The sequence below is a fragment of the Cydia strobilella genome, chromosome 13 (assembly GCF_947568885.1).
Source record: "Cydia strobilella chromosome 13, ilCydStro3.1, whole genome shotgun sequence".
NCBI classification, from domain to species: Eukaryota; Metazoa; Arthropoda; class Insecta; order Lepidoptera; family Tortricidae; genus Cydia; species Cydia strobilella.
The window spans coordinates 15,619,921-15,633,995 of NC_086053.1; the positions used below are offsets into that span (position 1 = coordinate 15,619,921).

At 42.0% G+C, this 14,075-nt stretch overlaps 2 protein-coding genes across 2 annotated transcripts; both read left to right on the plus strand.

The window, feature by feature from the left end:
• The first annotated feature begins 202 nt into the window (after positions 1–202).
• On the plus strand, positions 203–7,572 carry LOC134746401 (40-kDa huntingtin-associated protein). The gene is made up of 6 exons (XM_063680770.1): positions 203–372; positions 445–694; positions 6,096–6,309; positions 6,411–6,489; positions 7,022–7,134; positions 7,320–7,572. The coding sequence occupies exons 1-6, from the start codon at positions 308–310 to the stop codon at positions 7,481–7,483; spliced, it is 885 nt and encodes a 294-aa protein (XP_063536840.1). The 5' UTR covers positions 203–307; the 3' UTR covers positions 7,484–7,572.
• Positions 7,573–10,377: 2,805 nt separating this feature from the next.
• Positions 10,378–11,349, plus strand: LOC134746758 (large ribosomal subunit protein uL2-like). Its single transcript, XM_063681285.1, has one exon. It carries the CDS (start codon positions 10,574–10,576, stop codon positions 11,345–11,347), a length of 774 nt encoding a protein of 257 aa, XP_063537355.1. The 5' UTR covers positions 10,378–10,573; the 3' UTR covers positions 11,348–11,349.
• The last annotated feature ends 2,726 nt before the right edge of the window (positions 11,350–14,075 follow it).

Sequence of the window (14,075 nt, forward strand, 5' to 3'; positions counted from 1 at the left end):
GCACTGCACGCGACCCTTGTGCAGTGCGGCGCACGTATCGATAGTGTGTAAGGTGCTCGCCGTACGTGCGTTAAGGACGCAGCTATAAGTCAGAGCGACAAAGAGACATTTGGACCGCACCAAGGTCGCGGTGCGGTAGTCTGTTACGACTTTGAGGATTAAGGAAAAAAAAAATGGAATGTCAAAACTACCATGACAGCTAAGCTAAGGTGTGTTTTCATTCGTAAATTCTTAATCTTAATACATTTCAGTATTCAGTGGAAATTCGCCTGTTCTTTACAAAACTGCTTGCCTTATTTTACCCATAATGTCTACTGATTTAAATGCGAGTTTCAATGAGCAGTTCATGAACATAAACACCAAATTGAAAAAGTAAGTAGCACCGAGACTACGTACTGTATTAAACTCGTTACAGTTTTGTTAATATAAAGGGTTTTTTTACAGGCGTTTCTTAAGGAAGCCGAATATTTCTGAAGCTACCAACGAGTTTATAGCGCTAGCTATCCAATGCGAGTACTCCGAGCAACCTACATTTGCTGGACATTGCTATATTGGTGCAGCCAAGTGCGAAGCGTCTGTGGGCAATTTTTTAGGCGAAGCAGAGTATCTAGTGACTGCAGCAAGACAGTTTATGAAGGCAGAGAAAAAATTACGTTCGCTAAAGTTTTGTAGTCCTGATAGAGAAAATCTAGAGGTGAGATTCGAGATCATCATCATCATCATGTCAGCCGATAGACGTCCACTGCTGGACATAGGCCTCCCCCAAGGCTCGCCACTCCGACCGATCCTGTGCCGCTCGCAACCACCGAATTCCCGCGACTTTCACCAGGTCGTCGCTCCATCTCGTTGGAGGCCTACCGGCAGTTCGTCTTCCGGTACGCGGACGCCACTCCAGAACCTTCCGGCCCCACCGGCCATCAGTTCTGCGAGCAATGTGCCCCGCCCACTGCCACTTAAGGTTTGCAATTCTGCGAGCTATATCGGTGACCCTAGTTCTACTGCGGATATCATCATTTCTGACTCTATCACGCAGAGAAACCCCGAGCATAGCTCTCTCCATTGCCCTTTGCGTGACCTTGAGCCTTCTTATGAGGCCCATCGTTAGCGCCCACGTCTCAGATCCGTATGTCATCACTGGCAACACACACTGGTCAAAGACTTTTGACTTAAGACACTGCGGCAATTTGGACGAAAAGATACTGTGGAGCTTCCCGAACGCTGCCCAACCGAGTCGGATTCGACGAGTGACCTCTTTCTCGAAGTTGGACCTACCTAACTGGACTGTTTGTCCTAGGTATACATAATCGTCAACAACTTCGAGCGCAGAGCCTCCGATTAATACGGGAGTTGGCACAACATGGACGTTAGACATGATCTTCGTCTTGTCCATGTTCATTTTCAGACCAACTCGTTCAGATACTCTGCTGAGATCAGCGAGCATCGCACTGAGGTCCTCCATGGTCTCAGCCATGACTACGATATCATCGGCAAACCGAAGGTGAGTGATGTACTCGCCATTTACATTGATGCCTCGCCCTTTCCAGTCCAGAACCTTAAAGGCATCCTCCAATGCAGCGGTGAACAGCTTTGGGGAGATTACATCTCCTTGTCTGACTCCCCGCTGCAATGGAATAGGCTTCGAGCTCTGGCCCTGTAGTCGGACGGACATGGTGGCGTTTTCGTACAGACACTTCAGCACTTCGATATACCGGTAGTCGATTTGGCACCTTTGGAGAGACTGCAGCACAGCCCAAGTCTCGATCGAATCGAAGGCTTTCTCGTAGTCCACAAATGCAAGGCAAAGGGGGAGGTTATATTCCTCAGTCTTCTGTATAACCTGCCGCAAGGCATGTATGTGGTCTACGGTACTATAGCCTTTACGGAAACCTGCTTGTTCGGGAGGCTGGAAGTCGTCAAACCTGCGTGCGAGACGGTTCGTGATGACTCTCGAAAACAGCTTGTAGACATGGCTCAGAAGTGAGATGGGTCTATAATTCTTCAGCAAGGTGTTATCACCTTTTTTGAAGAAGAGCACCACCACACTTCTGTTCCACGCTTGCGGCGTTTTTCCTTCGCGCATGACGGAACTAAACAGCGTCTGAAGGGCCTTAAGGACTGGTTTACCACCCGCCTTCAGGAGTTCGGCCGTAATTCCGTCATCACCTGGGGCTTTGCCATTCTTAAGTTGTTTGAGAGCCATACTAATCTCGTACAGGCTGACGTCCGGGATATCTTCGGTATAGTGTCGAGTTAGTCTAGCTCTAGGGTCTCTAGCTAGATCCACGACGGGTGCTCGGGTTGTTGTGTATAACTGTCCATAGAACTTCTCGACTTCTCCCAAGAGCTCAGGTTTGGATGAGATGATCCTGCCGTCGTCGGTCTTCAGTTTTGTCAGTTGGCTTTGGCCAATAGACAGATCTCTGGCAAACACCTTCGAGCCTCTGTTGCGCTTGATAGCCTCTTCAATACTGTTAGTATTGAATCGGCGTATATCTCGCTTCAGAGACTTCGAGATCCGTCTGTTGAGCTGCCTATAACGACAAACGTCACCTGACGACTGCAGAATCATCTCACGCCTCACCTCCATGAGCTTGAGAGTGGAGTCCGAGAGTTTCTTGGTTCTTGTACGACGAGTCTTGAAGAACTTGGACCCGACCGTATGAACAGCTTCCACAAACCCGTCGTTGTAATCGTCCAGGTCGCTAGCTAGGCATTCGAACCGGTTTTGAAGTTCGAGCTGGAAGCTCTCGGGGTTTTGGAGCTGGGCCGGTGCCGGGCGGAGCGTAGACTTTATCAGTCGAGATCTCTCAAGCCTAAATTGAATATTCAGTGTGCCTCTTACCATACGGTGATCGCTCCCGGTTTTGACCGAATTGATCACAGAAACATCACTGAATATTTGCTTCTTCGTCGACATGATAAAGTCGATCTCATTCCTTGTTGCACCGTCAGGGCTCACCCAGGTCCACTTCCTGTGCTCACGTTTCCTGAAGAAGGAGTTCATCATATAGAGTCCTTCCTTCTCCATGAAACCAGCCAGTAGGTGGCCCCGGTGATTCCTACGCCCCACTCCAAATTGCCCCACTCTCAGCTCTTCACCGTCTCGTTTGCCCAGCTTAGCGTTGAAGTCCCCCATAACAACTGTGAAGTGAGTTTTGGAGCTATGCATGGCTCTGGAGATATCCTCATACATAGCCTCCACCTCATCGTCGGAGTGTGTCGAGGTCGGTGCGTAGACTTGTATGACCTTCAACGAATAACGTTGGGTCATTCTGAGTACAAGGCACGCTACCCTGTTCGACACACTCTCGATCTTCACCACGTTGTTTACGAGGGACTTGTGGACGATAAACCCGACACCTCCCTGGGACCGTTGTTCGCCCTCCCGGAAATAGAGCAAGTTGCCGGAATTCAGAGTTATCATGTCCTCCCCCTCTCTACGGACTTCCGATAACCCTATGATTCCCCAACGTAACCTGCTTAATTCTTCCTCCAGTTCTAATAACTTTTCGTCGGTCCGATTCGAGATAAACAATATTTATTTTATTCATTTTAACTTTATTGAATAAGAATAGAATAGAATAGAACATTTTTATTCAACATCACATGAAATGGCAGAGTTAACAGATAGCGTAGTACATTTTTTTACAGATAAACCTTAAATTTAGACTTACAAAACTAAGAAATTGAGTTGCACATCAGAGAGAAATATTCATGCGTGTTAAATAGGAGCTTGCCTCAGCATAATGTTGCAGTGTATTTACTACAACGCTGGTTTTCAGGCAGACCCTTGATACATTATCCCTTACTCGCTGTTAGTCGAAAACTAAATGGCTTAGAATTATGTTAACATGTATGTATGAGTGTAAACTATGTTTTAGAAATTGGACAGAACAATTGCTGGTATAGTGTGTAAGCAGAATTTAATAGTTACATATGTATTAAAGGAAGTATATAAGCTTATGATAGATAGATATGAGTGCAAAAATACTTAATATAGATAAGAATAAATAAAGACATAAGGTGCATAGATATAATCATTTTAAATATGACGGCGTGGGTCTAGTACCAAGAGGTAGCGAGTTTTGTATTGCTAAAAGATATTGTTTAAACCGCAATTTAAAACTACTTATTGTATTTAAGTTTTTGAGGGGTGGAGGTATATTATTCCAGCATTTCGTTGCTGTATATTTGAAGCTACCTCGAAATGCAGCAGTATGGTGATGTGGTAATACCAACTCGTCACAAACCGATCTGATGCCATACAAGCTCGACCTGCTTGCGCGCAAGTGAACTTATCGAACAGATACTCTGGCTCTGATGTTTTAAAAACTCCAAACAACAAAGATGACAGGTGCAGTTCTCTGCGAAATGCCATTTTGAGAATACCTGCTGAGTTCAAATAAGGTGTCACATGCTCTCGTGGCGGAATTCCGAAGCAATAACGAGCACATGCATTCTGCACTCTCTGCACTATACGATCAGTGCGGGCTAGTAAACGTGGACCGTAGACTATGTCCGCATAATCAAATTTAGAAAGTACTAAAGAATTACAAAGTTTGATTCGCAGATCGACGCTGATAAAATTCCGAATTCGATATAGTATTGTGAGTCTATAAAATGCGTTTCTTGTAATTTCCGCAATATGCCCCTCGAAACGCAAAGATTCATCCATTATTAATCCCAGATTGCGTGCCTCCGATACACGTTCTACTTCTTCTCCCGAGATTATAACTGCTGGTTTATGGTGTTCGATCCGCTTAAGTTGATTTTTAGAGCCAAATACCATAACTTCAGATTTACTTGGATTTAACACCAAGCAGTTGGACTCTGACCAGGCTGTAATAATTTCTAAATCTTCATTTAGTTTCGCAACAGCGTGTCCTGTATTATTTGGATTAAATGAGATGTAGATTTGAATATCATCAGCATAAAGGTGGAACTTACAATGCTTTATGGAGTCACGGACATCTGTGGTATAGAGAATAAAAAGCAGTGGACCCAAGATAGAGCCCTGAGGTACCCCTCTGGAGACAGCAGATGGCTTTGAATTTGCACATAACCCTCTATCATTTTGAAGTATTGCACAATCAAAGAAAAAATTTACAAATGGCAAGACTTAATGCCAAAAGGTATTCTCTATTAGTCAACCAGATATATAAGCTGGTGCAGAAAAGATTCAATTTCAAGGAGAATTTAGCTATGCTTATATTTTTTATTTTAAGTAAGTATACTTAAAATAAGGAAAATGTACAAGATCAGACATTTCATAATCCGAGAAAAAACTAAGATTATAGACGCACTAAGCCAGGCCCAGAAACAAAAAAGGAGACGGACTGGCCATGTTGCCAGACTCCAGGACGAGAGGTGGACTTTCCACACAATGGCCTGGAAAGGTCCAGACGGAAAGAGGAAGAGAAGACGGCCATTGGCATGCTGGTCGGACGACATAATTGAAATAGCGGGGGCCAACTGGATATGGGAGGCCCAAGACCGAAAAAATTGAAAAATCTGAAAGGAGGAAATCTGGATACCTCTTAGGAGGGTTCTGGAGTAATTTTTCAATATTATACAAATTAGGTTTAAATTTATAGATTAATTTTTATTACCCAGAAATAAAAGGCTTTTTTATTTTTATTTATTTTATTTTATTTTTTATTTCAATTAAATGTATACCTTGGAGAGTGGAGATTATAAATAAATAAAAAAAGTGGAGATTACGCAAAGAAAACTGTTACCATTTTCTCATAAATCAAATGATATCGAAATGTACAAGTTTTGCAATGACAAGGGAAAGTAGTTTTCGAAATATCCAAATCTTTGGGCACCACTGACATTGCAAAATTATTATGGGCTATGATTCTTTGTCTATGCTCAACTGATAAGCAACTTGCCACACGATAAATATTTTTACTACTCGTCGACTATAATAAGACTCCAAACTACAATCTATTACTGTTCACTATGGGCTATCCTCAACTATAATTTTCGTTACGAAATGCTTTAGTGAACTGTAATGAATTTGATCAATCATGTCGCCGCTGTCAATAAGACAAAAAGATCCATTCATTGACAGTCCTCATTCTTGTTTCCAGGCAGCCATCGGGTGCTTCACCCAAGCCCTGACCAAGTATCCAGACAGGTCCTCAATCCGCCTGTCCCTACTGAGTGAGCTGGCAGCTGACCTCGTAACATTGAACCTTAAGTGTGAAGCGGTATCCTACTATGAACAAGCACTGGCTTTAGTACAAGACACAAACATGAGGATCATGTTTGTGAGGAATTATATTAATCTGCTTATTGACTGTGGTAAATTACTTAACATAGATTAATTTAGTAGTATTTAAATAACATATAATAACCTTGCCACAAAATAATGATAAATAATTATTGTTTTGTAAATTTTACAGGAAAATATGATATAGCCTTAGAAAAAGCAAATGAACTGGTGGACTTCAATGTGAATCTACCAGAAGATGTTCTTGCAGAGTAAGTATCTAGTAGTTTTTTTTAAGTTGTATGTTTTCTGTATCTAATTTTAATTCTAATTTATTTAGGTTATTCCCAACCACCAATTTGTTACAACTGGTGCTGGTAACTGGGACTTATTTTCTTCAATATTTACCATTGGTAAAAGATGATAGATAACACCTAACACCTCTGGAGTTGAAAGCGTCCATAGGCTATGGTGACTGCTTGCCATCATGAGGGCCGGGGCGGGTATGCTTGTTGCCACTGACATGGTATAATAAAAATTATGAGATGAAAAAATTCCAGTAGTTACATGAGTAAATTATATGTACAGATATGGAGCAGAGGGCCTACCGCTAACCACGTTCGACATGTTGCCCCCCTGTCACACTTACATACTAATTTACAAGTGCGACAGAGAGGCAACACGTCGAACGTTTTCACGGTAAGCCGGTTGCACTTTTTTTGTATTGTTTAAAGTTAAAAAATTAATATTGTTGGTACCAGAATTTAGGTATTCAAAATGTTTTGATTTTTTTAATGTTTACAGAATCCAACTAAGCCGAATACTCCTTTCCCTTTATATGGACCCAAAAGGTGATGCAAAGGTGGAATCCCTGAAACAACTGTTCACTGATATACTTAATGATGCTGACAGTGATGGTAAGATTTTATATTTTACTTTATTTAAATATGTTCATGCAGAACACAGTTTTTGCAGACATTTTATAAGTGTGAAGGGGGTATTATAAATATATTTTATCATTAAAAGCCCTGTAAGTAGACTTCTATTGACTTTACATTACGTAAAGGTTGGTTCATTCTTTTTTTTTTTTACTTTTCTGCAGCAATACCATTCAACATAGACCTACGGCTTAAACTCCAGTCAGCCATCTTGTCCCACGTGACCCGCGACGCGCAGGCGCTCGCGCGCGCCGCCTGCGAGCTGCGGCCCGCGCTCGCGCCCGCGCACCACGACCTGCTCACGCTTGTCGCTACGACCATGAAGTGAACCATAAAGAAACTGTATGTCTTAAGATATAAGGCTGTTTTTGGTTAAGCTATATCATCGCGTTTATGGCAGCAATCGTCTCCGAGCTTACCGAGCTGTGTACGGATTTTTCCTTAGTCTTCACGAGACTTGCATGTCACGTGCAGCATTACCTGTGAACGCTTGTCGCCCATGCCGCGCGTGAAGCGGAAAATGATGTGAACAAAAAATAAAGTGTTTCGTACCTATTAGGGCTGTTTTTGTTAGGGTTCCGTACCCAAAGGGTAAAGACCCTATTAATAAGACTCCACTGTTTGTCTGTCTGTCCCCACTCCCCAGGCTCGCATGAACCGTGAGTTGAAATGGGGTTGGCCCACAGACCTAAAATTTATGCTTAGCGGTCGAAATATTGACAGGTGGTGCCAGTATAGCTTGCCCTGTCAATCCCTAGAATTGTGTAATTTTTTTGGTTTTTTTTAATGCCCCGGATGCCAGCCCTTTAAGCCAAATCTCATAGAAAAAGGGGCAACTGGGGCAAGCTATAATGGCGCCATCTCTGCAAACCTTTGACAGTTGCCAACCCCAATATGTATATATTGTATGTATAGGTAACTCTCAACAAGTAACTATTGTTTACCAGGCAAAAGAAGCTATGGCCTGCATAATAATGGTAAGGATTCAAATGGGAATTTAAGCGTAAGGTTAAATAATACCAATTAAACCTAATGGTAGCGTAAGGATGCTTATTTTCTTTATCCGAAGTACCACATACACATATTGTAATTGGTAGGTATGCTAATTTGCTGTACAGACACAGATTAATAAATAGTTACTATATTATCCTAATAATCTTTTCTGTCTAAAAAGGATAAGTTCATCAAATTAATTGTTAAGAACTTTTTTGTTTCCAAGATCGAGTATTCCTTAAAGTTGTACAAATTAACTAAACGATTGTAGATTCGGGGGTGGAGAAAGTCCGAAAAACGATGTGCAAATGTGGTTTTGGCGGCAGTCGTAAGAATTTTAAATATTCGATTTTTAAGTAACTTATTGTAAATAAAACTATGAAAACGGATTATATCGCGTATATTGAATTTATAATATACCCTTTACAGCGTTCGTGGTTAACGGGTGACTGAGGAAAAATTACAGTGCAAAAATACCCACATACTAAAAATAATGAACAATCATAGACAATAAACTTTAAGGCTGGTTGTACATGCAAAATCGGTTCATAAGGCTAGTTATACACTACAATTATTTTCAAGTAAAGATATATATATATATACGCGATAAAAACCGTTCTACGTTTTATTTTAAGAGTAACTATCGCGGTAACCGGAGACAATATTATAACTTATTGTAGTTTGATGAATTGAGAACCATTTTGTGTACCGACAGAGCCACCCTCAGAAGATAGAGCTTCCGAATACTGAGTACTTGAGTGCCATTGTACAAGACAAGACCTTCGTAGGATACCTAATTGATTTCTTCAAGGCTACCTTCAACACCGCTCTTTGCGCTCTTTCTAATTTCAGAAGGATAGTCGAGTTTGTACCTCCCCATGCAAGGATGCAGTATCTGATTATCGATTGTCCAAGAGCGGTATAAATAGTTTTTAATAGGGGTAAATCAGCCGATTCTCTTAGCATCTTCATAGTGTGCATCAGCTTTCGGACCCTACCCGCCACCGCCTCCACACGCAGCCTGAAGTTTAGTTTCTCGTCTATCACGATACCGAGATACTTTATTTTGTTCGATCTTGACATATGGTCACACATACAAGTTTGGGCTGAAGAAACAGTGCAGCCACAATTGTGGACTTTAAGTTTCATCTGTAGTCCCGGTGAAGAAGCCGATGTCTTATGGAAACAAAGGAATTTCGTTTTGGTTGTATTTAAAGTTAGCAGATTCTGCTTTAACCAATTTGACAGTAGAGACATACCATGCTCGACGTGGCTATAGACATTTTCCCAAGAGCAACCGTGAAAGACGATAGCGGTGTCATCGGCGTAACACAGTAGCTCAGCATTCTGTAGCGGAGTAAGTGTAATGTCATTGATATACAATAGAAAAAGTGTAGGACCTAAAATACTGCCCTGTGGTACGCCGAAAGAAACCGCCCCCAGGTCACTAAAGTATTCCCCAATTTGGACACACTGCTTTCTTTCAGTCAAGTAACTAGTGTATTCCCTCGAAATCCATACGCCTCTAATTTTCTCAAAAGGATGGGGACAGAAACGGTGTCGAAGGATTTTGCTAAGTCCAAAAAGACTCCGAAACAGGCCCTCGTCCAAATGTGAAGAGACAATTTTTGTGAGAAGAGTAACGGCATCTTCGGTCGATTTTCCCTTTCTGTAACCAAACTGACGATCCGCTAGAAGGCAATTGGATTCAAGGTATGTAACTATTCTTTTATTTACAATTCGCTCTAGAAGTTTCGAGTCACATCCCAGTAGTGATATAGGCCGATAGTTGCAGGGTTCATTTTTGGCATTACCTTTGTGAATCGGTACTATTGCCGATATTTTCCAAGCCGTGGGAAATATGCCACTTTCTATGCTTTTGTTGAAAATCACTGCAAGGGGTTCAGCAATAACCGAAGCAATGGCTTTCAAAATTTTATTGTTAATGTTGTCAAGGCCTGGAGAACTATTTGGGTCCAATTTTTGGATCAGGATGAGAACCTCACTTTTGTCGGTGGGGGAGATGAAAATTGAGTTAAATCTTGATGTATTTACTTTAACTTTGGCTGCCAAAGACTTGTGTTTCATTTTCTTCTGTTAAGATTATGTTGGCAAGGTTCTGACCGACAGAAGCAAAGTATTCGTTACATACTTTCAGGGACTCTTTTTCAGTACTTTTAATCTTTGTCAGATTTTTCGCAGTAGATTTTGTAGGGTTCCGATGTGTAGTTTTGTTTATGGTTTTCCATAGTTTTTTAGGCGACTTTTTATGGGCAGTAAGTTCTTTTGCCTCGTGTTCCGCTTTAAGCCTTCTTAGAAGATTAGTAAAAAAGTTGCGATATCTCGTGTATACAAGTTTTTTAGTTTCGTCTTTCGGAGGCATATCGATCTTACTTTATCTGTTCAAAACGGGGCCTCTAAAATCATGGGTCGTATGATTCGCGCTCAGCGCAAAGGCGCTGGTTCCGTCTTCGTCTCCCGCACCAACAAGAGGAAAGGAGCTCCTAAACTCCGTTCCCTGGACTTTGCGGAACGTCACGGCTACATCAAAGGAGTCGTAAAGGACATTATACACGATCCTGGCCGTGGAGCACCGCTAGCTGTGGTGCACTTCCGAGATCCTTACAGGTTGAAGACCCGTAAGGAATTACTAATCGCTCCTGAAGGGTTGTGTACTGGACAGTTTGTTTTCTACGGGAAGAAAGTTACGCTTCAAGTTGGGAATGTGAAGCCAATCGGAGCAATGCCTGAGGGCATGATTATCTGCAACTTGGAAGAGAAATTGGGTGACAGAGGTAGGCTTGTTCGTGGTTCTGGTAATTTTGCTACAGTTATTGCTCATAATTCTGATACAATGAGAACCCGAGTCAAGTTGCCATCCGGTGCTAAAAAAGTTTTGCCGTCTAGCAACAGAGGAATGGTTGGGATTGTTGCTGGTGGTGGACGTATCGATAAGCCTTTAATGAAAGCTGGTCGGGCGTATAACAAGTATAAAATGAAGCGTAACAGCTGGCCGCGCGTCCGCGGTGTTGCCATGAACCCTGTGGAGCATCCTCATGGTGGCGGGAATCATCAGCATATTGGCAAGGCTTCGACGGTGAAGAGAGGAGCATCAGCTGGTCGCAAGGTCGGCCTCATTGCCGCCCGAAGGACTGGTAGGGTTCGTGGTGGAAAAACAAATGCAACGAAATCAGGATAAGGGAAGTTTTTTTTTTTTTTTTTTTTTTAATCTGGCTTTTACTCCCCGCAATTTTGCACGGGGTGAATTTGCCAATGTCGGTTTTTGACTTTCACACGTGAGGAGAATGTTCGGTAGTCTGGGAGGTTGTGGTTGGGAAGACCTAAAAACGAATAATTGTTATGAACATCACAGACAAACACATGACGAATACAAAAATTAGTAGAAAAAAAGCGGGAAGTGGGCGACAGAACGTTAATAGTGCCAACATGAAGGAAGTGGAAGAGAAGAAAACGATATATAAAATAAATATGAAGTATAGAATAAAACATAAATAATTAGACGCATTAGATTATAAAAGATAAGACGCTATTTAGAGTTTAATGTTGTTCGTTTGTAAATATTTAATGAGTATAGAAGTAAGCCTAGTATCCATGTGACAAAGCAGTGAGCTAAAGCATATAGGTCGTGGAACATTTTCGGGTAATACATCGTACAGTGAATAACTACACCCTGAACAAGCAAAGAAGATGTGGTCCAAGTTACCCTCATCCAACCCGCATTCACACAATGAGTTCGCACGGACACCAATCATAGCCAGAAATAACGGAGTACATACTTTACCTAAGCGTAAACGACAAATGGTCGATATTACCCATTTCGGAGAAGTACGAAAACGATAGAACCACGGTTTTCGAGTAATTCGAGGTTGTACACAGCCATAATGTTTACCTGTCTGTATTCTAGAGGTATCCCATTGCTTCTGCCATGTATTAAACATATTGGATAGCGCACAACTCAATAGGTCAGTACCGTAAATTTCCTGCTTCATTGATCCGATGTCAATCGCTCGTTTTGCCCACATATCAGCCATCTCATTGCCGTTAATACCACAGTGGCTTGGAACCCACCCGAGAACAATATGTAGGCCCCTTGATTCACACCTACGTAGCAAAGCTTTGATTTCGAGAATCAATGGAAATTTTGCTTTGAATTTGAATTGGTTGCCTACAATAGCCTGCAGGCAACTCCTACTATCAGTGATGATAATGGTGTTTTTAATATTGTGGGTCTCTGCATATTTGACAGCCTCAAGAATAGCAACTGCCTCGCCTGTGAAAATGGATGCTTGAGGAGGACATTTAAATGGGAGGGCAATATTGTACCGAGGAATCCACACCGCTGCTCCCACACATTTTGTAGGATCCACCTTTGAAGCGTCAGTAAAAACCGGTAAGTAATCTTGCCATTTATCTAAAAATTTATTGAACTTGTTGTTTGCTCCTGGATCATTTTTGAAAATTCCTATATCTAATAGAACTTTAGGTGAATATATTAAGGTCTCAAATGCCACCTCAAATAAAGGGTTAGCGCCGGATTTATATAGACTGGGGTTAATATTAGACAGTTTTGAAAAAGACATTATTATTCTTGGAAAGGCTTTATATGTCCAATATCGGTTTTCAGTGACCTCCAGTGCCAGTGCCCGCAAGCGTGGAAGCAACAAGTGGTTGTTGTAAGAGCTGGCTTTGATCAAGAACCTGTCGGCAAGATATTGTCTGCGGAGAGACAAAGGAGGTTCAACAGCTTCTACCTGCATGCCATTTTTGGGAGAAGGAAGCATAGCACCCAGTATGATCCTTAAACATTTTGCCTGTATGAGGTCTAATTTATCTAGGCCATCCTTATTGCAAGGTTCCATTAGAAATGACCCATAGTCTATATGGCTGCGTATGATGGCATTGTATAGTAGCTTCTGGCAATAAGGGTGAGAGCCCCACCAAACACCTGATAATGCTCGCAGAATATTAATATTTTTTTCACATTTACTCAGTACATATTTGTGATGTGAGGAGGCCGACATTTTGTGGTCTAAAATAACACCTAGAAATTTTACTGACTCTTTACTTGGTATCATGACACCACCATAACGGACATCTGCAGGAGGCATGATCCTTCTGCGACTGAAAGTCACTAAACAACTTTTTGTTGGCGATAGGGTAAGACCATGTTCATCAAGCCAATCTTTGAGGTAACCCAGCGCTGTATTCAGACTAGCAGTGGCTTTGTCCATTGAGTTTGCTGAGGTGTATAAGACCAGATCATCAGCATACTGCAAGACATTACAGAAGGAAAGGACAGATTGTTCCAAGTCGTAGGTGTAGATACTGTAAAGCAGGGGGCTGAGTACAGATCCTTGCGGGAGACCTCGCCACAAAGTCCGAGGCGGGTAATAGGAATTACCATTTCTAATTTTAATTGACCTACCCATGAATAAGTTGGTGACAATATGTACAATCTTCGCGGGAATGCTCAGATGAAGCATTTTTGCCCTGAGCACCGGAAGAAGGACATTGTCGTAGGCCGCAGAGATATCTAGGAAACATCCCAGAAGATATTCGTTTTTCGAAAAGCTTAGTCGGATATCAGTTGCTAAAATGTTTAAACTGTCCATTGTACTACGGCCCTTTCGGAAGCCAAACTGCGTGTCAGCTAGAATACCTTTGTTTTCCACAAACCATTCGAGTCTGTTTTTAACCAGATGTTCCAGTATCTTTCCCATTGTCGCGGACAGGGCAATCGGGCGATATGAGCTAGCCTCGTCTGGGTTTTTAGACGGTTTTAGGATTGGAATAATGACTTGGGTCTTCCAGTCAACAGGGATCTCTCCCGTGCCAAAGGCATGGTTTAGAATACCAAGCAGGTACTCCTGTGAGGATGTATTTAACTTAGATAGGAAACAGTATGG

Bases quoted from the DNA above. Each gene is read 5' to 3' on its own strand.
- LOC134746401 (XM_063680770.1), top strand. From the start codon at position 308: ATGTCTACTGATTTAAATGCGAGTTTCAATGAGCAGTTCATGAACATA. The intron at 6,310-6,410 runs GTAAATTACTTA...TAAATTTTACAG, and splicing joins TAATCTGCTTATTGACTGTG to GAAAATATGATATAGCCTTA. The intron at 6,490-7,021 runs GTAAGTATCTAG...TAATGTTTACAG, and splicing joins CCAGAAGATGTTCTTGCAGA to AATCCAACTAAGCCGAATAC.
- LOC134746758 (XM_063681285.1), top strand. From the start codon at position 10,574: ATGGGTCGTATGATTCGCGCTCAGCGCAAAGGCGCTGGTTCCGTCTTC.